We start from the raw sequence: 18940 nt of genomic DNA, 5'->3' as shown, positions 1-18940 counted from the left end.
TGTCCACAACATGAAAAAACCCTTTAAAAGGGAGAAAAAACCACGGGTGAGCAAGGATGAATATCCTTTGCTCCATCAAGCTTTGTATTATGTAAAAATGGAGGTTTCCCTTATAAAATGGGTCTTACTAAAGTGAGGAAATTTTCTTTACCTCACTTCCTTACAAACTTTCTACCTTTTTCTCTATTGTTTCCTCCTAGTTCTTACCCTAATAGTCCAACAACATGTTCCTCTTATATTCTAAGGAATGTTGCTGGGTACAGGACAGATGTCACATTGTGATTCCCCTATTCAAACTCTAATACAGCTATTGTACTATGTAGTGATTGGAGGAGAGAGAATGAGCATGCCAAGGTCAGTATAGCAACATGAAAAGTAACCTTGCCACTACGTAGGGAGCAATCCTTAGACAAGGAAATGGACATCAAGGGGCTTGAGAGCAATGCATGTGTCCCCAACAGAGGTCCAACACAAGCACAGCCAATGGGAGATAAGGATTTCACAACCTATAACCAAAGAGAGTCACTATCCCCCTTTTGTGAGTGCTGGGTGTCTATGTCAAATGCAAATCTCACTTTCCCCAAGATGATCACGCCGTTGGCATGGACTAGAGATCCCTTATCCCAACCAACGTTCATTTTCCTTACTCACAGCCATTCCATGTGTAGGATCCAAATTCAGCCATGTCAGTATTCTCACATGCCTTGGCTGGTGTACTGTACACCATTTACAATGTTTTCAACAGTTGTGCCTCTAGGAATTTTCTCTAGAATAGTCATTAAGAAATTAAAATTAAAATCATTTTTATAAAAATAAAACTTGAATATATTAACACTAGGAAAAAAAAAAAAAACCAGCAAATACATAAAGTTTAAAAGTTTCATAGTTTTCATATTTTGATATCATTGTATAATACCTTCACTTTCCATGCTACCAACTACCTAATTTTCAATATACACAACCAATCAATCGTTTGTCTACTAATTTTCCATTCAATTACCAACATCTTACCTAAATAAGTAACAATATAAACAAAATGCATCATCCTTCTTTTATGATCTGTTGCAATTAAAGTTTTAGAAACTGGACTGGACCGGCTTGTTGAACCGAGAACCGAAGGCTAGTCTAGCTCGAAAAAATGGCTAAAACTGGGGTAAAACCAGAAAAACCGGTCAAAAATCAGTAAAAACTGAGAACTGAAGGTAAATCCGGTTTTGCCTCCAGTCCAACTTTTAAAACATTAGTTCCAACCAAAATTTTTTATTCTTTAAACCAATCAACATTAAATCAACCCAACACCCCACTGATTTTTTTTTATTTGGTAAATCATGGTTAAGAGGTTGACAAGAACCCCCTTGTAAATATGCTCTGCATATTTCATCCTGATCATAAGAATGAAAATATGAGACATTTTCTCATATCCGAGAATCTGAAAGAAGATTGTTCAAGTTAATACGAATTTCCTAGAAGATAAATCTTGCATCACAAGTGATTTTTTTTATAACAAGTTCAACCATAATGCTAGTAAAAGAATAAAGGATGAACTATGTGGTCATTTAACATATTCAACTTAGGCATTAAACCATTACACTAATCATGTTCAAAGAATTCAAGCGATATTAGTGCGCATGTGCATATACAAAATATATCACATAAATCCAACATATTTTTCTAAAGATATACTAAATCAATTACTAACAGACTATCGATTTGAAAAACTTTGTTTTAATTTTTATTTTCAAATGGCAATTTTGAAATATGCTTTTTGAAAAAAAAAAAATTTAAAAATTCACAATTAAACATTTGATAAAATTTTAGTTAAACAATTGAGCTATTGATCTAAATAAATTGATATTTTGATGCAAATTTCTAAAATTAACCTTCAACATACCTAAATTTTGAACGGGTCAAATTTTAATTTTAATGGGGTCAAATTTTTATCTAGGTTAGTTAAGAATTTTTTTCTAGAATGGTCAAGATTTTTTTTTCTAGAGTGGTCAAAACCCCATATTAATTTAAATTAATAAAATACATAATTTTTTTTTTTAAGTGAGAGTGGTCACATGACCACCCTCACCAGCACATAAAGGCGCCCCTGGTTCTCAAATACCATGCGTGGCACACTGGGATTATAGAACCTAGTAATATCAAGAACCATGTAGTATAATTGTTGTAATTGAGCGGTATACGTGGTTTTTTCAATGGAAAGAAAAAGTATCATATTTTAGCCAATTAAACTCACAGTTCATCCACATCATACCATGTAAATTTATGTGAAAATACATGATTATTATAGTAACCGTGTAAATTTACATTTGCACTATTCATTTTGCATTTAATTTTTTATTCTTTTTTTATGTATCTCAAGGTTGAGGTAAATAATGAATGCTAGTTTTTGTGTGTAAAAAATAGAAACAATTAAAAAATTTTAATAAATGGATATTTTAATCAAATATATTATAAAAGAGATAATTTGATATATTGAGTGTTTTGAATAGTAAATATGTAAAATAGAAAAAGTAAGTTTCTACGCAAATAGAGGAATATACTTGAATGCTCCTACCCTAATATAAGGGGAAAAAAGATGTATTACTATCACTTTGCAACATTATGTATAATTATATATGCTAAAATTCACCCATATCAGACTATTCAAAGTTATGTAAAAATATTTGGTTGTTATAGTAACCGTGTAAATTTACACTTGCACTATTCATTGTACATTTAATTTTTTATTCTTTTTTATGTATCATAAGGTTGAAGGAAAAGAGTGGATGATAGTTATTGTGTATAAAGAATAGAAACAATTTTAAAAATTAAGAAAATTGATTCTAATAAAATATAGTGTAAAATAGATAATTTAATATTGAGTGCTTTGAATAGTATGTAAAATAAAAATAAAATAGTAAGTTCCTACACAAATAGACGAATATACTCAAATGCTCCTACCCTAACATAAGAAAAATAAAAGATGCAGTATTATCACTTTGCAACATTATGTATAATTATATATGTCAAAATTCACATATCTCAGACCATACAAAGTTATGTAAAAATGCATGGTTATTATAGTAACTTTGTAGATTTATACTTGCATTATTCATTTTGCATTTAATTTTTTATTCTTTTTTTATATATTTCAAAGTTGAAGGAAAAAAGTGGATGATAGTTGTTATATGTAAAAAAAAATAGAAACAATTAAAAAAATAAAGAAAATTTATATTTTAATAAAATGGAGTATAAAAATAAATAATTTAATGTTGGGTGTTTTGAAAGAAAAAAAAAAAAAAAAGATCTATTACTGTCACTTTGCAACATTACGTATATGTTTGGATAGAGTTTTTCAATGGGCGTTGCACGTTTGCGTTTAATTTTTGTGAGTCCTGTGCATTGTTCACAAGACCTACAAGTTTAAAATTTGGTAATTTTAACTTTAAAACTGGGTCTCACGGCATTATCACACATTTAAAAATTATTTTACTACAATATTTTCAGTTTTCAATTTTCAGTAATAAGCGGTATCCAAACATACCCTACATATAATTACTTACATGGGCACTTAAACACGGCTTTGGTGAACAAATCTATGGTTGATTAGTTTCATTTTTTAGTTGTTTCACCTACTCATGAAGTGTATTTAGCTGGCGATCACTTATTGAAGATCCTAAATTTAAACCACCATATTCTCAAATTTTAGACAGACTATTTGGTATGTTCTTTTCCTCCTTTGATCCTTGGTCAAAACTTCATTCCACCGCATGACAGAGAATATGGATGTAGCATCATCAAAGGGAGAAATTATTGTATACTCTCAGACTATCATAAATGCGTACTCCCTCATCTCACATAAATGATGAGTCTCACTAATTAAATTCATAGTAGGACCCACCATTCATATGAGAAGGGGGAGTATGTATTTATGGTATTCCGGGAGTACTTAATAATTTTCCCATCAAAAGAGCGCTGATAATTAATTTTATATATATAGTACCATCTTCTCAATCGATCTACAGTAAAACACTTATTTCTCCCACTGTTGAGAGAGAGATTAATTAAGGCATCAAAGATGTTCCGAAATCTACTTCTGCTTGTTTTTAGTCTGTGTCTTGTAACAACGTTGGTCCATGGATCAAATGACAATGAAAGAAAGGTACATGCATGGGAGGTTTGGGCTCTATATTGCATGCATTGCCTATACGTACATGAACATAAAACTTTTCACGAATTTGAGACAATTTATTATGACTAGTATATAATAAACTGGTGCTAATGACAGATTCATGTGTAAATGATTTTACTCAAATTATAACTTGTACTTGTGACCGTGCTCCATACAGCAATGATTGAGTTGATCTACTTGACAATGGCTGAGCCTAGAGCTTCCCCCCCCCCCCTTTTTTTTTTTTTTTTTGGGTTGAGAATCACATCAATTTGACTACTCATTTGCTAGTTTTTCTAAACGTTGATCTTGGACTTTATTAATGGTAATTTATATGTCCCACAAAAATATACTTTGATGAACTGATATGGATTTATATTCATTTGTTTGAATAAAAGGAATATATTGTCTACATGGGAGGACTGCAAGGTGCTGGAACTTCTGCGTTGGTCGACCACCACAACATGCTTTTGACGGCAATTGGAGAGTACTACTCCAAAACCTTCCATCCAACTATAATCTTCGTTAATTCAATACTGTAAATTGTTTTCAGTGACACCAAACATTCATTTTTTTTGCAGTGAGGAAGTTGCAAGAGAATCCAAACTATATACCTACAGAAAGAGCTTCAATGGGTTTGTAGCCAAGCTCTTGCCTCATGAAGTAAAGAGATTATCAGGTCTACACAATTATAAATTTCTACTCTCAAAATTGATGATACTATTTCCTCTGATTTTATATATAACCCTTGCATTGACTTGCAGCTGAAAACAGGGTTGTATCAGTTTTTCCAAGCACAGTGCGCAAACTTCACACAACGAGAACATGGGACTTCTTAGGATTGTCTGAAACACTGAGTCGAGAAAACGCTAAAAGAGAGAGCGATATTGTTATTGGCCTCTTGGATTCAGGTTGTATTTTTTTTTTCCTGCCCCATTTGAAAGGGAATTGTTAGTTTGTTACATAATTCAGATTAAAGATTACAAATCTAATTAAAGTGTATCCAAGAAACCTGAACCTTTTTTCTGCTTTTCATTTATTCATAGGAATTTGGCCCGAAGCTCCTAGTTTTGATGACAGAGGCTATGGACCTGTCCCAATTAAATGGAGAGGCAAATGTGTAAACTTCACTGGCTGCAACAGGTAGTACTTTCTTTTTTCTTGGTTATTCTGGTTGATACTTGTTAAAATTTCAAAATGTTTATTTTAAATTAAAATCTAATGTATGATATGATTGTGCATCATGCATGCAATGTACACATATATGTACACAGGTTGAGAATATATGATCATTTAAATTTCAAATTAGTTTCTCCAGGAACTTTGTGAGACTCTTTATACGTATATAAGATTTTTCACAACTGCTAAAATGGTACACTATGATTGGTGCATAATTATATGGTGTCAATGGTAAATTCATGTAAAAATGGTCTTGATCAAATTATAACTTACCATCGTAATTAACAAGTTGTGAAAAAAAAATAATAATAAATCTACCGTTGCTTTTATACAATGTGTAATGTATATGTTTTGTGTGTTATTTTTGTAACATGGACAGAAAGGTGGTAGGTGCAAAATACTTCAATTTGAACCAAGATTATTCTGATCGAGATACTCCAAGTCCAATTGATGACACCGGTCATGGCACTCATACTTCATCCACTGCAGCCGGTGTATTTGCCAAGGATGCAAGCCTCTATGGTCTAGGCACAGGCACCGCACGTGGTGGCGTGCCATCGGCGCGTATTGCCATGTACAAGGTGTGCTGGGATAGTGGTTGTAGTGACTCAGACGTTTTGGCTGCGTTTGATGAAGCCATTGCTGATGGGGTGGACTTGATATCAGCCTCCATGGGTGGTCCATCCAGGTCCTTTTTTGAAGACCCTATTGCCATTGGATCTTTTCATGCAATGAAGAAGGGGATTCTGACTTCCTGCTCTGCTGGGAATGATGGACCTGCTGCTTCAACAGTGGAGAATGTTGCTCCATGGATAATGACCGTGGCTGCTTCTGGCATTGATAGGCAGTTTAGGACTGTGGCTACTCTGGGTAATGGCAAGTACTTTTCTGTAAGTTTCTACCACTTGTCTGTTATGGTGAACAATGACTACACTTTTGAGTATATTCCAGAAAATTCAATTGATAAAATATCTTATTTGTAAATAAGTGACTACTAGGTTCAAATCCTACCAGTATCAAAAAAATAATTAGTGTCTTGACAAGATGATAAAACAGATATTGTAGATATTGAGTTTGAACTTAGACCACATGCTCTTATAATTTAATAGTACTTGTCCCAAAAAATTTCTTAGGAAATTAGTGAATTTAATCATTTAGGTATTTAACCATTATTCTTGAAGGGTTCATGCTGGCTCTTTCATACTAATGCTCTTTATTGATTGGTTGGTAGGGAATTTCAATCAATACATTTTCACCAGAAAAAAAGATGTACCCACTAACAAGTGGAGCCCTTGCAGCTAATGTTAGTGAACGCTATGGGAATGCCAGGTATGAGACTTCATGTTGATTTGGTACTGAAATTTGTTAAGTCACATACTTTCTTGAGTGGCTCTCCCTAAGTTAATCTATAAGTGCTAATCAATTTGAGTTTCTAAAATTACTACAGTGCTTGTGATTTTGGGACACTAGACCAGAATGAGGTGATGGGAAAGATAGTGTACTGCCTGGGAAGCAACGGCCAGGATTACACCATCAAAAGGGCCGGTGGCGCGGGAGCAATCATGATGCTTGATTCTGACACAGATACAGCCTACTCCACTGTCATCCCTGGGACCTCTATTTTCCCCAGGGACAGCAAATTGATTGAGCAGTATATTAGTTCCACCAAGTATGTTACTAATTTGTTTCGGTTAGTCTAATTATCTATTTAGCACAATCATATGCTCAGTACTATCAGACTAGGAAGGTCCTTGATAACCAACATGACCAATATAACAATGTACAATTTCTAGAGATAAAAAAATTAAGAAGGCTTTTCTATAGTTTTAGTATTGACCTCTGAGTTCTATCTTGGGATGAAATAACTGCAGGAACCCTCAGGCTGTAATACAAAAGACAATTAATATTAATGTTAGTGCTCCCTTTGTGGCTTCTTTCTCATCTAGAGGTCCTCAAATAATCTCACTCAACATCCTTAAGGTAAAACCTCTCTCAAGACTTTTACTCTTCTGCATGACATTTTGAAAATGAGTTGTTTGAACTTGAAAATTTACTTATTGAAATTGAACGAGAGTCAGATTAGCGGATGCGTTTAGAGCATCCATTTTAGAAAAAAATTTATGAGAAATTGAAAAAACTGTCGAAAAGAGTTACTTTTTTCAATTGAACAAATAAACAGTTGAATTGGATCTGATTGGATGGTACCGACGAAATTGAGTGCAGTGCTAAACCCATTTTTATTGAATTAACTGATCGACTTGCTCTATCTCATATGAACTAATTGTCATTGGACAGCCTGATATTTCAGCACCAGGAGTAGACATATTAGCTGCTTATTCAACACTAACAACAACAACAGGGTATCCGAATGATGATCGGCACACAGTATTCAACATAATATCAGGAACATCTATGGCTTGCCCTCATGCATCAGCAGCTGCTGTTTATGTCAAGTCCTTCCATCCTGACTGGTCACCTGCTGCAGTCAAATCTGCTCTCATGACTACTGGTGAGACCTCCTAAACTTACATATAGTGAAGTTTACTCCTAATTTTGTAGTCGATATATTTGGACTGACCATGTCTAACTCTAGGCCTTGGCGCCTTCGGTTTTTCTTCAAACTATAACCAGTAAATTACTCATTAACCAAGTTTGCAGTGAACCAAAATTTGTTGCTTCCTATATTGATTATAGGTATCCATTTGAAAAGAAAAGAAACAGGATTTTCAAATTGATTAGTCTCAAAATTCTAGACATGAAATGTCGTCTCTACTATCTTTACTCAGCGTATTCTGTTGAAAGGGTATTCGTTGAAAATTATTGACAAAATTATTGCTATTCTACTCCTTGGTTTAGCCACTTCTATGAAAATCATAGAAGAAGACGCAGAGCTGGGTTCCGGATCAGGACAAATAAACCCAACACAGGCAGTGAACCCTGGACTCATCTATGACATTTCCATGAGCGACTATATCAGTTTCCTATGCAAAGAAGGCTACAACCACACAGCAATTGGCCTAATTGTTGGGGGCACAGATAAAATTGACTGCTCCAAATTCAAGCCAGCACAAGGCACTGATGGCCTTAACTACCCAACTATGTATACCCAGCTCCACAGTAACAGTACAAGTATCTCGGCCACCTTCTACCGGACCGTGACTAACGTAGGATATGCCACGTCGGTGTACACGTCGAAGGTGACATCACTAAGTGGTCTACTTGTGAAAGTTATCCCAGAAACTTTGAAGTTCAGCAAGTTGAATGAGAGCCAGTCTTTCACGGTTGAGGTGAAAGGCAGTTTAGAGCCAACTGGGAGTAAGCTACTCTCGGCTTTGCTAGAGTGGAGTGACTCTAAATACAATGTTAAGAGCCATATCGTTATCCTTAGGCCACTAGCTGACTAGGTCTTGTTTATTTCTAGCCAATGCTTGTATTTAGCCAATGTCTTCATTTATTAGCCAGTTGCAATTTAGTTTTCCAATTCTTTCATTCTTTGTAATGCAATTCATAGACTACAAAGATGCTTGGTATTAGAGCAATATCAAAAAGTGTTATCTTATTTGAAGGACAACCAAACATAACTTAGCAATTCATTGCCAACGCAGTCATGTGTTTGAATTCAATTAAGGAAGCTAAAATGAGTTGTCATTTTCCAATATATCCTCTCACAATGCTATATAATAATGGACAATGATAATTATAATGTTATGCCTAATAATATTCAAAGTCAATTACAAAGTCCAATTACACTCACTAAAATTTGAGATACAATGATAATTATCATGTTATCCCTACTAATATTCAAAGTCAATTGCAAAAGTTATGCTACACTCACTAAAATTTGAAGTTACTAAGTAATTAGTAATAAACTAATTTCCTGCTCTCACCAACCAATATTTTAGCGTATTAGTTTAAGAAAAAGCCTGGAAAATGAGTGCTCTAATTCGAAATGTGAAACCAAAAAGAAGCCAAACATTTTACTTTTAAAATATAAGAAATAAAACATGTTTGCTTTTAAAAATAATCTCGAATCCATGAGGGTCTACTTTTAGAAAATAAAAAATAAAACAAGTTTGCTTCTAAGAATAACCTTAAATCCACAAGGGTTTACTTCTAGAAAATAAGAGCTAAAATACGGCTGCTTCAAAAAATAACATCAAATCAAAGAGGGTCTCCTTTTAGAAAATAAGAAACAAAACACACTTGCTTCTAAAAACAACCTTGAATCAACAAGAAGAAATAGTCTAGAATTCACCAGAGATGAAAATATAGTCTAAAACATATCCTATTTAATACCTAATTATAATATGAATCAAATTTGACCTAAAAAACATTATAAGCACTTAAAAAATAATAATAATAAATACCCTAAACCTAAAAAAATGAAAATTATATAAAAATAACGAAATTAATGAATTACAAAAATTAAATTATAGATTATATCCTATATCAGATTCTAAAAGAAGTGTCTGTAGAGTTTCTTGATAGAGAAGGCTTTACATCAGATTCTCAATAGAGAAGGCTTTACATCAGATTCTTAAAAAGTCTGTAAAGTTTCTCGATAGAGAAGGCTCGGACAACTCAAAGCTACATGTATAGAAGGCTCAGACAACTCAAAAGCTACACGTATAGAAGGATTAGGCTCCTAGTTTTATTCAAGCAGTTCAAATCAACAAACTTTGACCTACATCCCTGTTGGTGCCACAAATACAACCAAGAAAAAGCATTGAATATAAGGTTAAATGATATATTTATAGAAAGTGCCTACGTGTTAAGCAATACAACTAAGAATCCTGCAGATACAACAGTAACTCTGGAAACAGTATGATTACAACAAGAGTCTTATTCTCGAAATTTTGGGGTCAACCGACTCTGAAAAGAGTAAATAAACCAAAATGAGCAGTTCAATACCATTATCTAAACCTCACTGATGAACTCTTCTCTTGCTGCAAAAGTACAAGTCATGACTCATGATGTATGGTTACAATACGTCAGCACCCTGTGATTCTCGTTTGCTGCCCTTTTCTAACTAAAAGCCCTGAAGAATTGTTCCATCAACTCAGTACTCATTTACTCAACAAAATTCCTAGGATAAACCACTCGGAAATAATACTTTCTTGAAGAATCACTCTTATCCCTTCCTTGAAGATTTGTCATGTTAACCTAACCTAGAAGAATAAGAAAAAGTTTTTAACCTTGAGCAGTGTACATCAGATTACAAGCTTGCCTGCCTCTGTTCCTTCAAGGGCCTTTTATGGTTATGATTAAGCATTCTAAGCTTGGCAAAATTTCCAAGGATTTGTTAAGAACTAAGCATTAAACCCACACAAAAAACTAGGGGACAAAAAGCTTTTCTTTCGTACTCTTCAGCTAAATCTTGGCTACAAAACTCAACAATGCATTCGACATTGACGGCCATTGAGATTCTTTAGCTTTGTCAGTTCCTTCCGCCTCTTTCTCGCTTCTGCTGCAGCAACTGCGTCCGTTAGCTTCTTATTTGGGTAAATGGCTGATTCTTGCTTCTTTTCTGGCAAAGCAGTAACAATATGACAAGATTTTGAAGGTTTTTCACTCAAAGTGTAATCTGATTGGAGCCTGTTCTCGTGGTTTACAGTAGATGCAGGTTGGACACAATCTTGTGGTGCAGGTGTAAACAGCATCTCCTTAGAGTGGACTACTGTATGCTGACCACCTCCATCTGAAGGGCACCCAACTGGGGTCTTGTTTAGGTCATTAGTAGGTCTGGCTTCTGTTGAAGCAGTAGCTTCTGTCTTTACTTTAATGGGCAAAGAGCAATGGTGGTTCTCTACATGAACTACAGTATTTGAAGATGAACTAGCACTATATTGGTTATTATGAGAAGTTTCATCCTGTTTATTTTCCATGCCAGTGGAGGGATGAGGTTGGACTCCATTCCCATGATCAGGAAGAGGGAAGAACCAAGGATATGGCAGTACATAAAACGGGGTTCTAGGCCCATTGACATCTATGTGGTTATCTTGTTCTTGAGAAATATCAGGCCTACAAGTACCTGGCATGTCAATGTTTGACGGAATGACAGTGGCACTTAGTCTCCCATGTAATGATGGAACAGGATTTTGAGATGGAATGATGGAAGGCCAGAAAACAGGCATAAGTGGAGGACGGTTAAACAAGAACAAAGGGCAATTTGAAGATGAAGAGGTAGAGGTTGCAATATCAGCTGACTTATGCTCAGGTGGAGTTACCTCAACCTCAACCTTTATTGCCTTTACCATCTGCAAAATCAGGAAGCATGTCAAAATATGTGGTAATTCTTCCAAAGTCAAACATATCTAATAAATAAACTGTAACTTACTTGCTCCTTTAAGAGTTTATTTGTGGTCTCCAAGGACTGATACTTTTTCAAAGCCAGCTCCTTTTCCTTCTCATTAGAAATGTCACAAAATGTGAACAAATTAATGGGACGTTGTTTAAGAAAGTTCAAGGAAAAAAAAAAAAGATGAGAACTAATATACATACTACCAAAAATACTTTTTATATTACTTCCATGCCACATGCCATTGTCCATGAGAGAGAGAGTAAGGGAAAGAGTAAAAGGAAGTTTTATAAGAAGATTATTGATAACTTAGGGGTACTATTCCCTACCCGCTTCAAATTTTCATTCTCCCATTGTAGGTCAGCAGCTTTTCTGGTTAACTCCTCACAAAGAGCCTGGACACCAGGGGAAAAAAGAAGATGATCCTCATAACTAATTATTTCAACAACAAAAAAAATGATCCTCATAAACATCATAACATGAAAGCATAATGTAGAGGATCCATCTCATGCACTATAGAAATGAAAGAACTCATTATTGGTCTGATCAAAATAAAATAAATGTTGTGAATGCATCAGAATCTGTAATGTGTAGTTCTCAAGACTAGTGATTCATTTAGCTATCACCACAGACAATGCTTATTTAAGTGGAAGAAACAAATATGGACACTTTGTAGTGTCTTCACATATATTAATAAAAAACTTATGCTAAGAAAGGCAAATAATTTATTTCTTCTTGTTGTGGAACAAACAATATATTTCATTATAGATAATGTTTTTTTTTTTTTAGAATCATTGATAGATTATCTTGATAAGTAAAATGGACAAATAAAAAAATCACTTGATAATATTTTATATATCAATGGTGGTGACACGTTATACTTTTACATTATGGCTAGCACGTTTGACTAGACAACAAAGAAAACTATTTCTTGCTTTCTACTTTAAGCACTCAAGAAGACATCAAAATCATGTACTTGTCTTTGTGGCTGACTAAATTAGACAGGCCATAAATTTTTATTGACATTATAACAAGAAATTATTTTTCCACAGTTATTCAAGGACAGATCAACGATACATATGATGCTAAAAAGCAAAACTTAAGAAAGCCCATTTTTATATTGGCTAGAGTGAGCATATTCAATGCAGGTGCATATCTAGGCATCAGATTTGTCTAATTTCAAGATTTAAGACGCAGAAGAACAGCTAAATCATCAAATTTTTTAATTATCTTGTCAGACTTATAGTTACTTTAGGCTCAACAGAAAAATCCAAGCAAATTGTGAGACAGATTAGGAAGAATTCTCAAGGAACTTCTACATCACAATAAATGCTTCTTTTTTCTTTTCTTTTTTTAAGCTTTACCCCACGGAGAGGAGAAGGTATCCCATGCACGTGTCCATGTTACATACGTAAAAAAAAGCGTAAGACTTAATGCAAAAAGAAAACATCAAACAGACGTGTTTAATAAGTGAATGCCCAGCAAGAGGGTCTGCTTGGAGTATAATTATAACAAATTTTCCCATTCCCAAATGTTTTTCAATGCCCCTAGTACCATTTGGTCACTTGCATGCAGCAATACTGAACGGAGTGTTCTTGACTTATAATAAGGATGAGGCTGGTAGCCAGAAAGGTCAGTATTCTCTATAAATAAATGCTTACCTGCCTACGGCGAATGGTCTGCCTGGCTGATTCTCTGTTTGCTAATACCCTACGAATTCTCCGTTCTTCCTTTTCAGCCTAAACAGGAAAGGTTCAATTAGACAAGCAGCCAGTAACATAATAGAATTGCAGAGAATGATATTTGAAAACTTTTCACTACCTCAGTTAAATTTCGTCTTGATTTACGGAAACCAAATGATGCATAACTCGTTGTACGGTCGGGAGTTGGTTTAGGCAATTCTGAATCCTGCTCATCCTTTGAATCTGTCTTGCTTGGGTCCTGCTCATCTTTTTCTGGTTCTTTAAATACACCTGTGTTTATCTTTTCACATTGCTGCAGACTTGCTACTGTTTGATCCTGCTATAAACAAAAATATTTCTCAAGTCCTGCACAAAATAGTGCGACTTGGTGACAGGGCCATAGTTGCTTCAATCCAGATGTCACTAGGTTGGCTAACCAAATATAGACATATTAATTTAGGAACCTAAATGATATAACAAAAGTGAGAAGTGAAGGAGAAATTGAAAGTTGTGTTTTGAATCTTTTGATTGATGCACTCAACACACAGGACTGCTTCCACATTCAATATTCCACATCCTAAGCTCAGTATTCTGTAAATTTTCAGAAGAAAACTACTAAGTTTGCATGTCTTTTCAGCTCTGATATCTGCTGGATTTGATCTAAAATGCCTCTATAGGTTACATGCAATTTGGTCCATTGAGGGTGCATTGTCTCTTTACGTCCGTTACAGAGAAATTCAAACTCGAAATCACTACAGTTTCAATTCCATTCCTTTTTCAGCTGTTTGTCACATTAAAGATGTATTATTCTAGTACATTCTCAAAATCACCACGTCTTGGCTCTTTTGGCAAAGCTTTTTGCCAACTTATTTTAGCTTATATACAACTTTTTAAAACTTTACTTTTTCTAGATACAGCTGCACATTTGCCCCGTGTATTTTTTAAGCCCAATAAACCAATGAAAATAAGCCCTCCCAACCTAAAGAGAGGGTAAGACCATCCAGGGCCACCTCTACCATATAGGTCATTTAGGCAATCACCTTAGTCCCCCAAGTGTACAAAGGCCCCATAATTCTAGTCATAATATCTTTCTTTTATATTTAGCTTAAAATAATATACATTTCCGATCTTCTTCTTTTTTTCCTTGAAAAAGTGTCAATGTCTAACTAAAAAATTAAATAAACCCCTTTTTTTCCTCTTTCACTCTAGTATCTCTTGAGAACTAGTCACCATCAAGCCCACTCTTTTTTTCCTTTTACCCCTAACCTTATTATCAAAATTCATATCTAAGGTAAGTAATTTTATTTAATTCTTTATATACCTTATGCTTCTTCTTTTTTCTTTTTTTTTTAAGAGAATTTCAACCTATGGCATTTGCTCCAATGATAGCTTTCAATCATCAGACCATAACACTAATTAGTTTTTTGTATAAACGAGAATTGAACTCTAGATCACTCATTCAACCATTAGAGACATTACTAGTTGCGCTAACTGGAACCCATGTATAACTTACGCTTTGTATACAATTGATGTGAGAATTTGTAGTATTAATTTGATTTGATTTGTAGAAAAATAAATTTTAAATAAAAAACTATAATATAGGAAATTAAAAAATATTTGTTCTTTAATTATTCGATTTAAGAAAAATTCCACTTAAAATTATTGCCTTAGGAATCAAATTGTATCGAATAGGCCCCAGTAAAAACTTAAAAAGTATGTATAATAGTACACTAAAACAAGGCACTAGTGAATTCCAGTTAGCTCAATTAGTAAAGACTCTAATAGTTGAATAAGAGATTGAGGATTAATCCCGCTTACACCAAAAACTGATTGGTGTCTTAATTGATGATAAAGGGCTATCATCACAGCGTATGCCATAAGTTGAATCTCTCCAAAAAAAATAAATAAATAAGGGCACTATTCTTAACTCTTAAGCTGCAGAGTTCAATTGAGATATGAAGCAACCATACAATCCTTGAATTATGATAACCCTTATGTGTGTATGTTCACAATACAAACATAGAATTGCATATTCTAGAATTATACATGATATTGTTGAACCAAACACAAATACAAATATAAATCTGAGGCATTACTATTTCTGAATTAAGAATCAAATAACTGTTCATTATATTTGCTAATTTTGGACCAACACTGTTTTCACTGTAATAAAGTTCAGAAACATAAAATTCAACAATTATAGTAATAAACAAAAACAAAAACAGTAACGAGGAAAAACGAAATGAGAGTTGGTAGTTGTGGTAGACAAGTATAAGAAAGTAACCTCAGCCAGATCCGAAGAGGCAGGAACCGAGTCCAGTACTAGCGGTGGGTTCGAGTTATTCAAGGCCGAGTCAGCCGGGGGAGACTCGCTCTTGACTCGCTTCTTGGCTCGTTTTCCTTTGCTACCCCATTCACCAGGTGAGTCACAGGCAGCACCGCCACTACTCTCTAGACTCACCGCCAAATGCGCCAAATCAGCTAAAGCCTCCGCCGCCTCAAGCTCAATCTTCACCATCCGATCCGCCACGTCATCGTTGGACGAAGACGACGTCGTTGAAGAAGCACTAGAGCACGAGAAAGACAAAGGGCTCCTCCAAACACAACCGGAAGCAGAACCCATAGCCATGAAACAGAGAAAAAAAAAAAAAAAAACACACACAAAAACAAAAAGTACAAGGTAGAGAGTATTTTTACTTCGTCTCAAGGTATAGTATAGAGAGAGAGAGAGAGAGAGAGTGCGCGTGTATGTGTGTTTTTTTTTCGTTTTTGTCTTTTAATTTTAATAATGTCTTATTGTTTTAATGTTGTTTTTGTGTGTGTTGGGAGTGGACTGGTTAAGCTAAGCCAAAGCCCACAGATTGTGTCGGGATGCCACGTGTCGTGCCAGCTCACGATTCGGACATCTTTGCTAACTCGCACCCATGTATCTGTGAACGCCACGTTTTCGATTCTGCCCACGTAGGCGGGGCAAGCACGTGCGGTTCTTAACACGTAGTTTTGTGGGTTTTTGGACAAAAATGACAATCAGTGGAGTGAAGGGGGGGGGGGGGGGAGGAGGGGGGAGAGAGAGTCGGTCGGTGTGTTGTGTCTTTAACAGACACGTGGTTCCTTTGTTTAATGTACACGTGTGTTTTGTTCATTGCGTGCGTTATTGTTCAATAAAATTTTGCCGGGTTTTAAGGGTGACAGTGGATACGTGGAACTTGGAGGACCGGAAAATACTTGAAATTATTACTGCTATCTTTTTCTCAGGTAAAAAAAACTTTTCTCTTTTTTTTTTCTTTTACCATGAGCAAAGGGCTAGGAACCTGTTGTGTTTTGGTGGTGGACCACAGTTGAGAAAAGTGTACAAGTGGTTACAGTCTTACAGCTGTGCCCACTTGGTCCCTAGTTCCAACTGGCTCGCTACTGTGCCACCTTCTTTGACTGCCTTTTTTTTTTTTTTTGTACTGTCATCTCAAATCAATCTACGAATTTAGTAGGGTGGCAAAATTGAACACGACCCACGAACCTGACACGACACGACACGAAATTAGCAGGTTATAGGTTGAGGCTTAATGGGTTCGTATCATATTCGAGTTGACACAACGAACCCGTTTGATAAACGGGTTGGGTTAGGGTTCAACCTATAGAACCCGTTTGACCCGTCTAACCCGTTTAATTAAATGAAATTTTACCAATATACCATTCAAACTATAAGTATATAAACTTATTAGTTGTTGTAGTTTATTTTCTTTGATATATTGTGATTGATTATTTATGATATTGAGATATGATTTAGTTTTAAATGATTATTTATAATATAATTACTCATTAGTTCTGAATTTTATATTTAAAATATTTATTTGCTTGTTTTTCCATAAATATTTTTCTTCATTTTGATAAAATTAGATAAACAGGTCGACACGACTGACCCGTTTAGTAAATGGGTCGTGTTAGGGTTGAGGAATCTTGACCAGTTTAATAAACATGTCGGGTTAGTGTTGACCCATATAGTCGGATACGTATGAGTTGACACGACACGAACCCGACACGTGAACACGAATTCCCACCCCTTTAGTTACCATGCAATAAATTCGGATGCAAATTGGGCTGGCCTAGGAAGAAGATGAGTTCTATTCTTTGGAAAATTTAATGTAATGGGTTATGAAGGTCTTGGGCTGAAATTTGGAGGACTAATGTTGGGTTTACTTTTTATAATTAGCCCAACTAGAAAATAAACTAAACTTTTTTTTTTGAAAGATTGTTTCATGTCTGCTCCTGATAATATCTCTTTATACTTAAATTAAGATACCAATTAGTTTTTGGTATAAGCAATGATTGAACCCCAAATTTATTATTTAATTATAAAAAAATTTACCAGTTTAGCTAACTAAAACCCACAATTAAACCTAAACAAATACTATTGTGCTTCTTAGTAACAAATCTGTAGTTGGCAGGATGTAAAAATACCAAATTACAAGTGTAAGTGCACAATTGCACCTGAACCCAAAGAAGGTTATGGGCTCAGGCCCAATGAGCCTTAAACAATGAAATTTGTAGAGTGTGTGTTCGGAATCTAGATTAAAGGTACTGAGAACTTGATAACGGGCTTTTATAAGCAAACACTTGTAAATAATGAATGATAATTGCAAATGAGTCTCCTCGGGCTTGAGCCGAGGACTATTTCTTTATTATCTCTCTTTCTTCCTTAAAGATTACAATTCTTAATTTTCTTTCTTAATTTTTGATCCCCCCCTCTCTTTGGCCTTCACCCCCCTTAAATACTTCCTTCCCTGATACTTTTTGGAAAGTGACTAGAAGTTTTAGCCCTACTGTTCAGGGGTTACTTCCTCATTAATGCGGCCAGGGAGGTAGGTGCAGAGCCTTTAATGCGGAGGTAGCAGCCTTTGCTCTTGATATTCTCTTTAACACTGGTGCATCTAGGAGGTTCAGGGTGTCCCCCTTTAACCATTAGTCTTTCCAGAGTTGTGCCTTGACTTTCATAATGAAGTTTTGAGTTCTCCTAGGCCTATCCGAGGAGAAACTTACCCTCGGACGTGTCCTCGGATCCTCGGCGTATGGGCCAATTCGTAGAGTTTAATTCTGGAGCAAGTTGGCCCTCCATGCTACAGTCCAAAGGCCCATATGCCAACCTGGGTCATTTTACTCCCCACAATAGCCCCTCAAAACTCTATTTTTCATCATCCGAGGAGAGAAAAAATAGGGTTTTGATTCAACAAGGACTTACCCCACACGTTTTGTAAATAACTGCTCGTGTGGAAACTGTTTCGCGTTCCAGAGGATGCCACTTGGCGGTTTTATTTTCAAAAACGCGCGCATTTATTACCGTAAGTTACACCTTGTCCCCCACGTTCAATGGTAAGATGAGCATCCAACGACCCTTGTTACTCCATGAAAATTTGGGCGGGACAAATGCAATTTCGAGGCTGCTTCCCGCACGTCATGACGCTTCGGGAACCTGCGCCCTCATTTATTTCCTCAGAGGCTAATCCCATCAAAACATTAGTAATCACCCTTTGGTCTGCAGAAATCTGTGGAAATTCGTACAACTTGAAATTTGTAAGTTCTTATTCCTTTTTTCTTAACCCTTTCTCCTCAGACCCTGTCCTCGGCTCC

General features: G+C 35.3%; 2 protein-coding genes across 3 annotated transcripts; one reads left to right on the top strand and one right to left on the bottom strand.

Moving 5' to 3' along the window:
- Window positions 1-4066: 4066 nt before the first annotated feature.
- On the top strand, window positions 4067-8742 carry LOC142608722 (subtilisin-like protease SBT4.15). Its single transcript, XM_075780412.1, has 11 exons — window positions 4067-4150; window positions 4558-4646; window positions 4741-4838; window positions 4924-5070; window positions 5206-5302; window positions 5718-6228; window positions 6570-6667; window positions 6786-7007; window positions 7210-7318; window positions 7634-7847; window positions 8195-8742. Exons 1-11 carry the CDS (start codon window positions 4067-4069, stop codon window positions 8740-8742), a joined length of 2217 nt encoding a protein of 738 aa, XP_075636527.1.
- A 1465-nt stretch (window positions 8743-10207) lies between these two features.
- On the bottom strand, window positions 10208-15998 carry LOC142610874 (uncharacterized). 2 transcript variants are annotated; one of them, XM_075782840.1, is made up of 6 exons: window positions 15603-15998; window positions 13458-13658; window positions 13298-13375; window positions 11966-12031; window positions 11676-11741; window positions 10208-11595 (listed from the first exon to the last, which is right to left on the bottom strand). In XM_075782840.1, exons 1-6 carry the CDS (start codon window positions 15945-15947, stop codon window positions 10729-10731), a joined length of 1623 nt encoding a protein of 540 aa, XP_075638955.1. In that variant the 5' UTR covers window positions 15948-15998; the 3' UTR covers window positions 10208-10728. The 2 variants fall into 2 exon arrangements, with proteins under 2 accessions (XP_075638955.1, XP_075638956.1); XM_075782841.1 differs by having other exon boundaries at window positions 13458-13655; window positions 15603-15992.
- Window positions 15999-18940: the final 2942 nt, after the last annotated feature.

Source organism: Castanea sativa, chromosome 9 (assembly GCF_040712315.1).
Source record: "Castanea sativa cultivar Marrone di Chiusa Pesio chromosome 9, ASM4071231v1".
Taxonomy (NCBI): domain Eukaryota; kingdom Viridiplantae; phylum Streptophyta; class Magnoliopsida; order Fagales; family Fagaceae; genus Castanea; species Castanea sativa.
This window is presented reverse-complemented; position numbering and strand designations above follow the sequence as displayed.

Bases quoted from the DNA above. Each gene is read 5' to 3' on its own strand.
- LOC142608722 (XM_075780412.1), top strand. From the start codon at position 4,067: ATGTTCCGAAATCTACTTCTGCTTGTTTTTAGTCTGTGTCTTGTAACA. The intron at 5,071-5,205 runs GTTGTATTTTTT...ATTTATTCATAG, and splicing joins TATTGGCCTCTTGGATTCAG to GAATTTGGCCCGAAGCTCCT. The intron at 6,229-6,569 runs GTAAGTTTCTAC...ATTGGTTGGTAG, and splicing joins GTAATGGCAAGTACTTTTCT to GGAATTTCAATCAATACATT.
- LOC142610874 (XM_075782840.1), bottom strand. From the start codon at position 15,947: ATGGCTATGGGTTCTGCTTCCGGTTGTGTTTGGAGGAGCCCTTTGTCT. The intron at 13,659-15,602 runs GTTACTTTCTTA...TTTTGTTTATAG, and splicing joins CCTCTTCGGATCTGGCTGAG to CAGGATCAAACAGTAGCAAG. The intron at 11,596-11,675 runs GTAAGTTACAGT...CTGATTTTGCAG, and splicing joins ATAAACTCTTAAAGGAGCAA to ATGGTAAAGGCAATAAAGGT.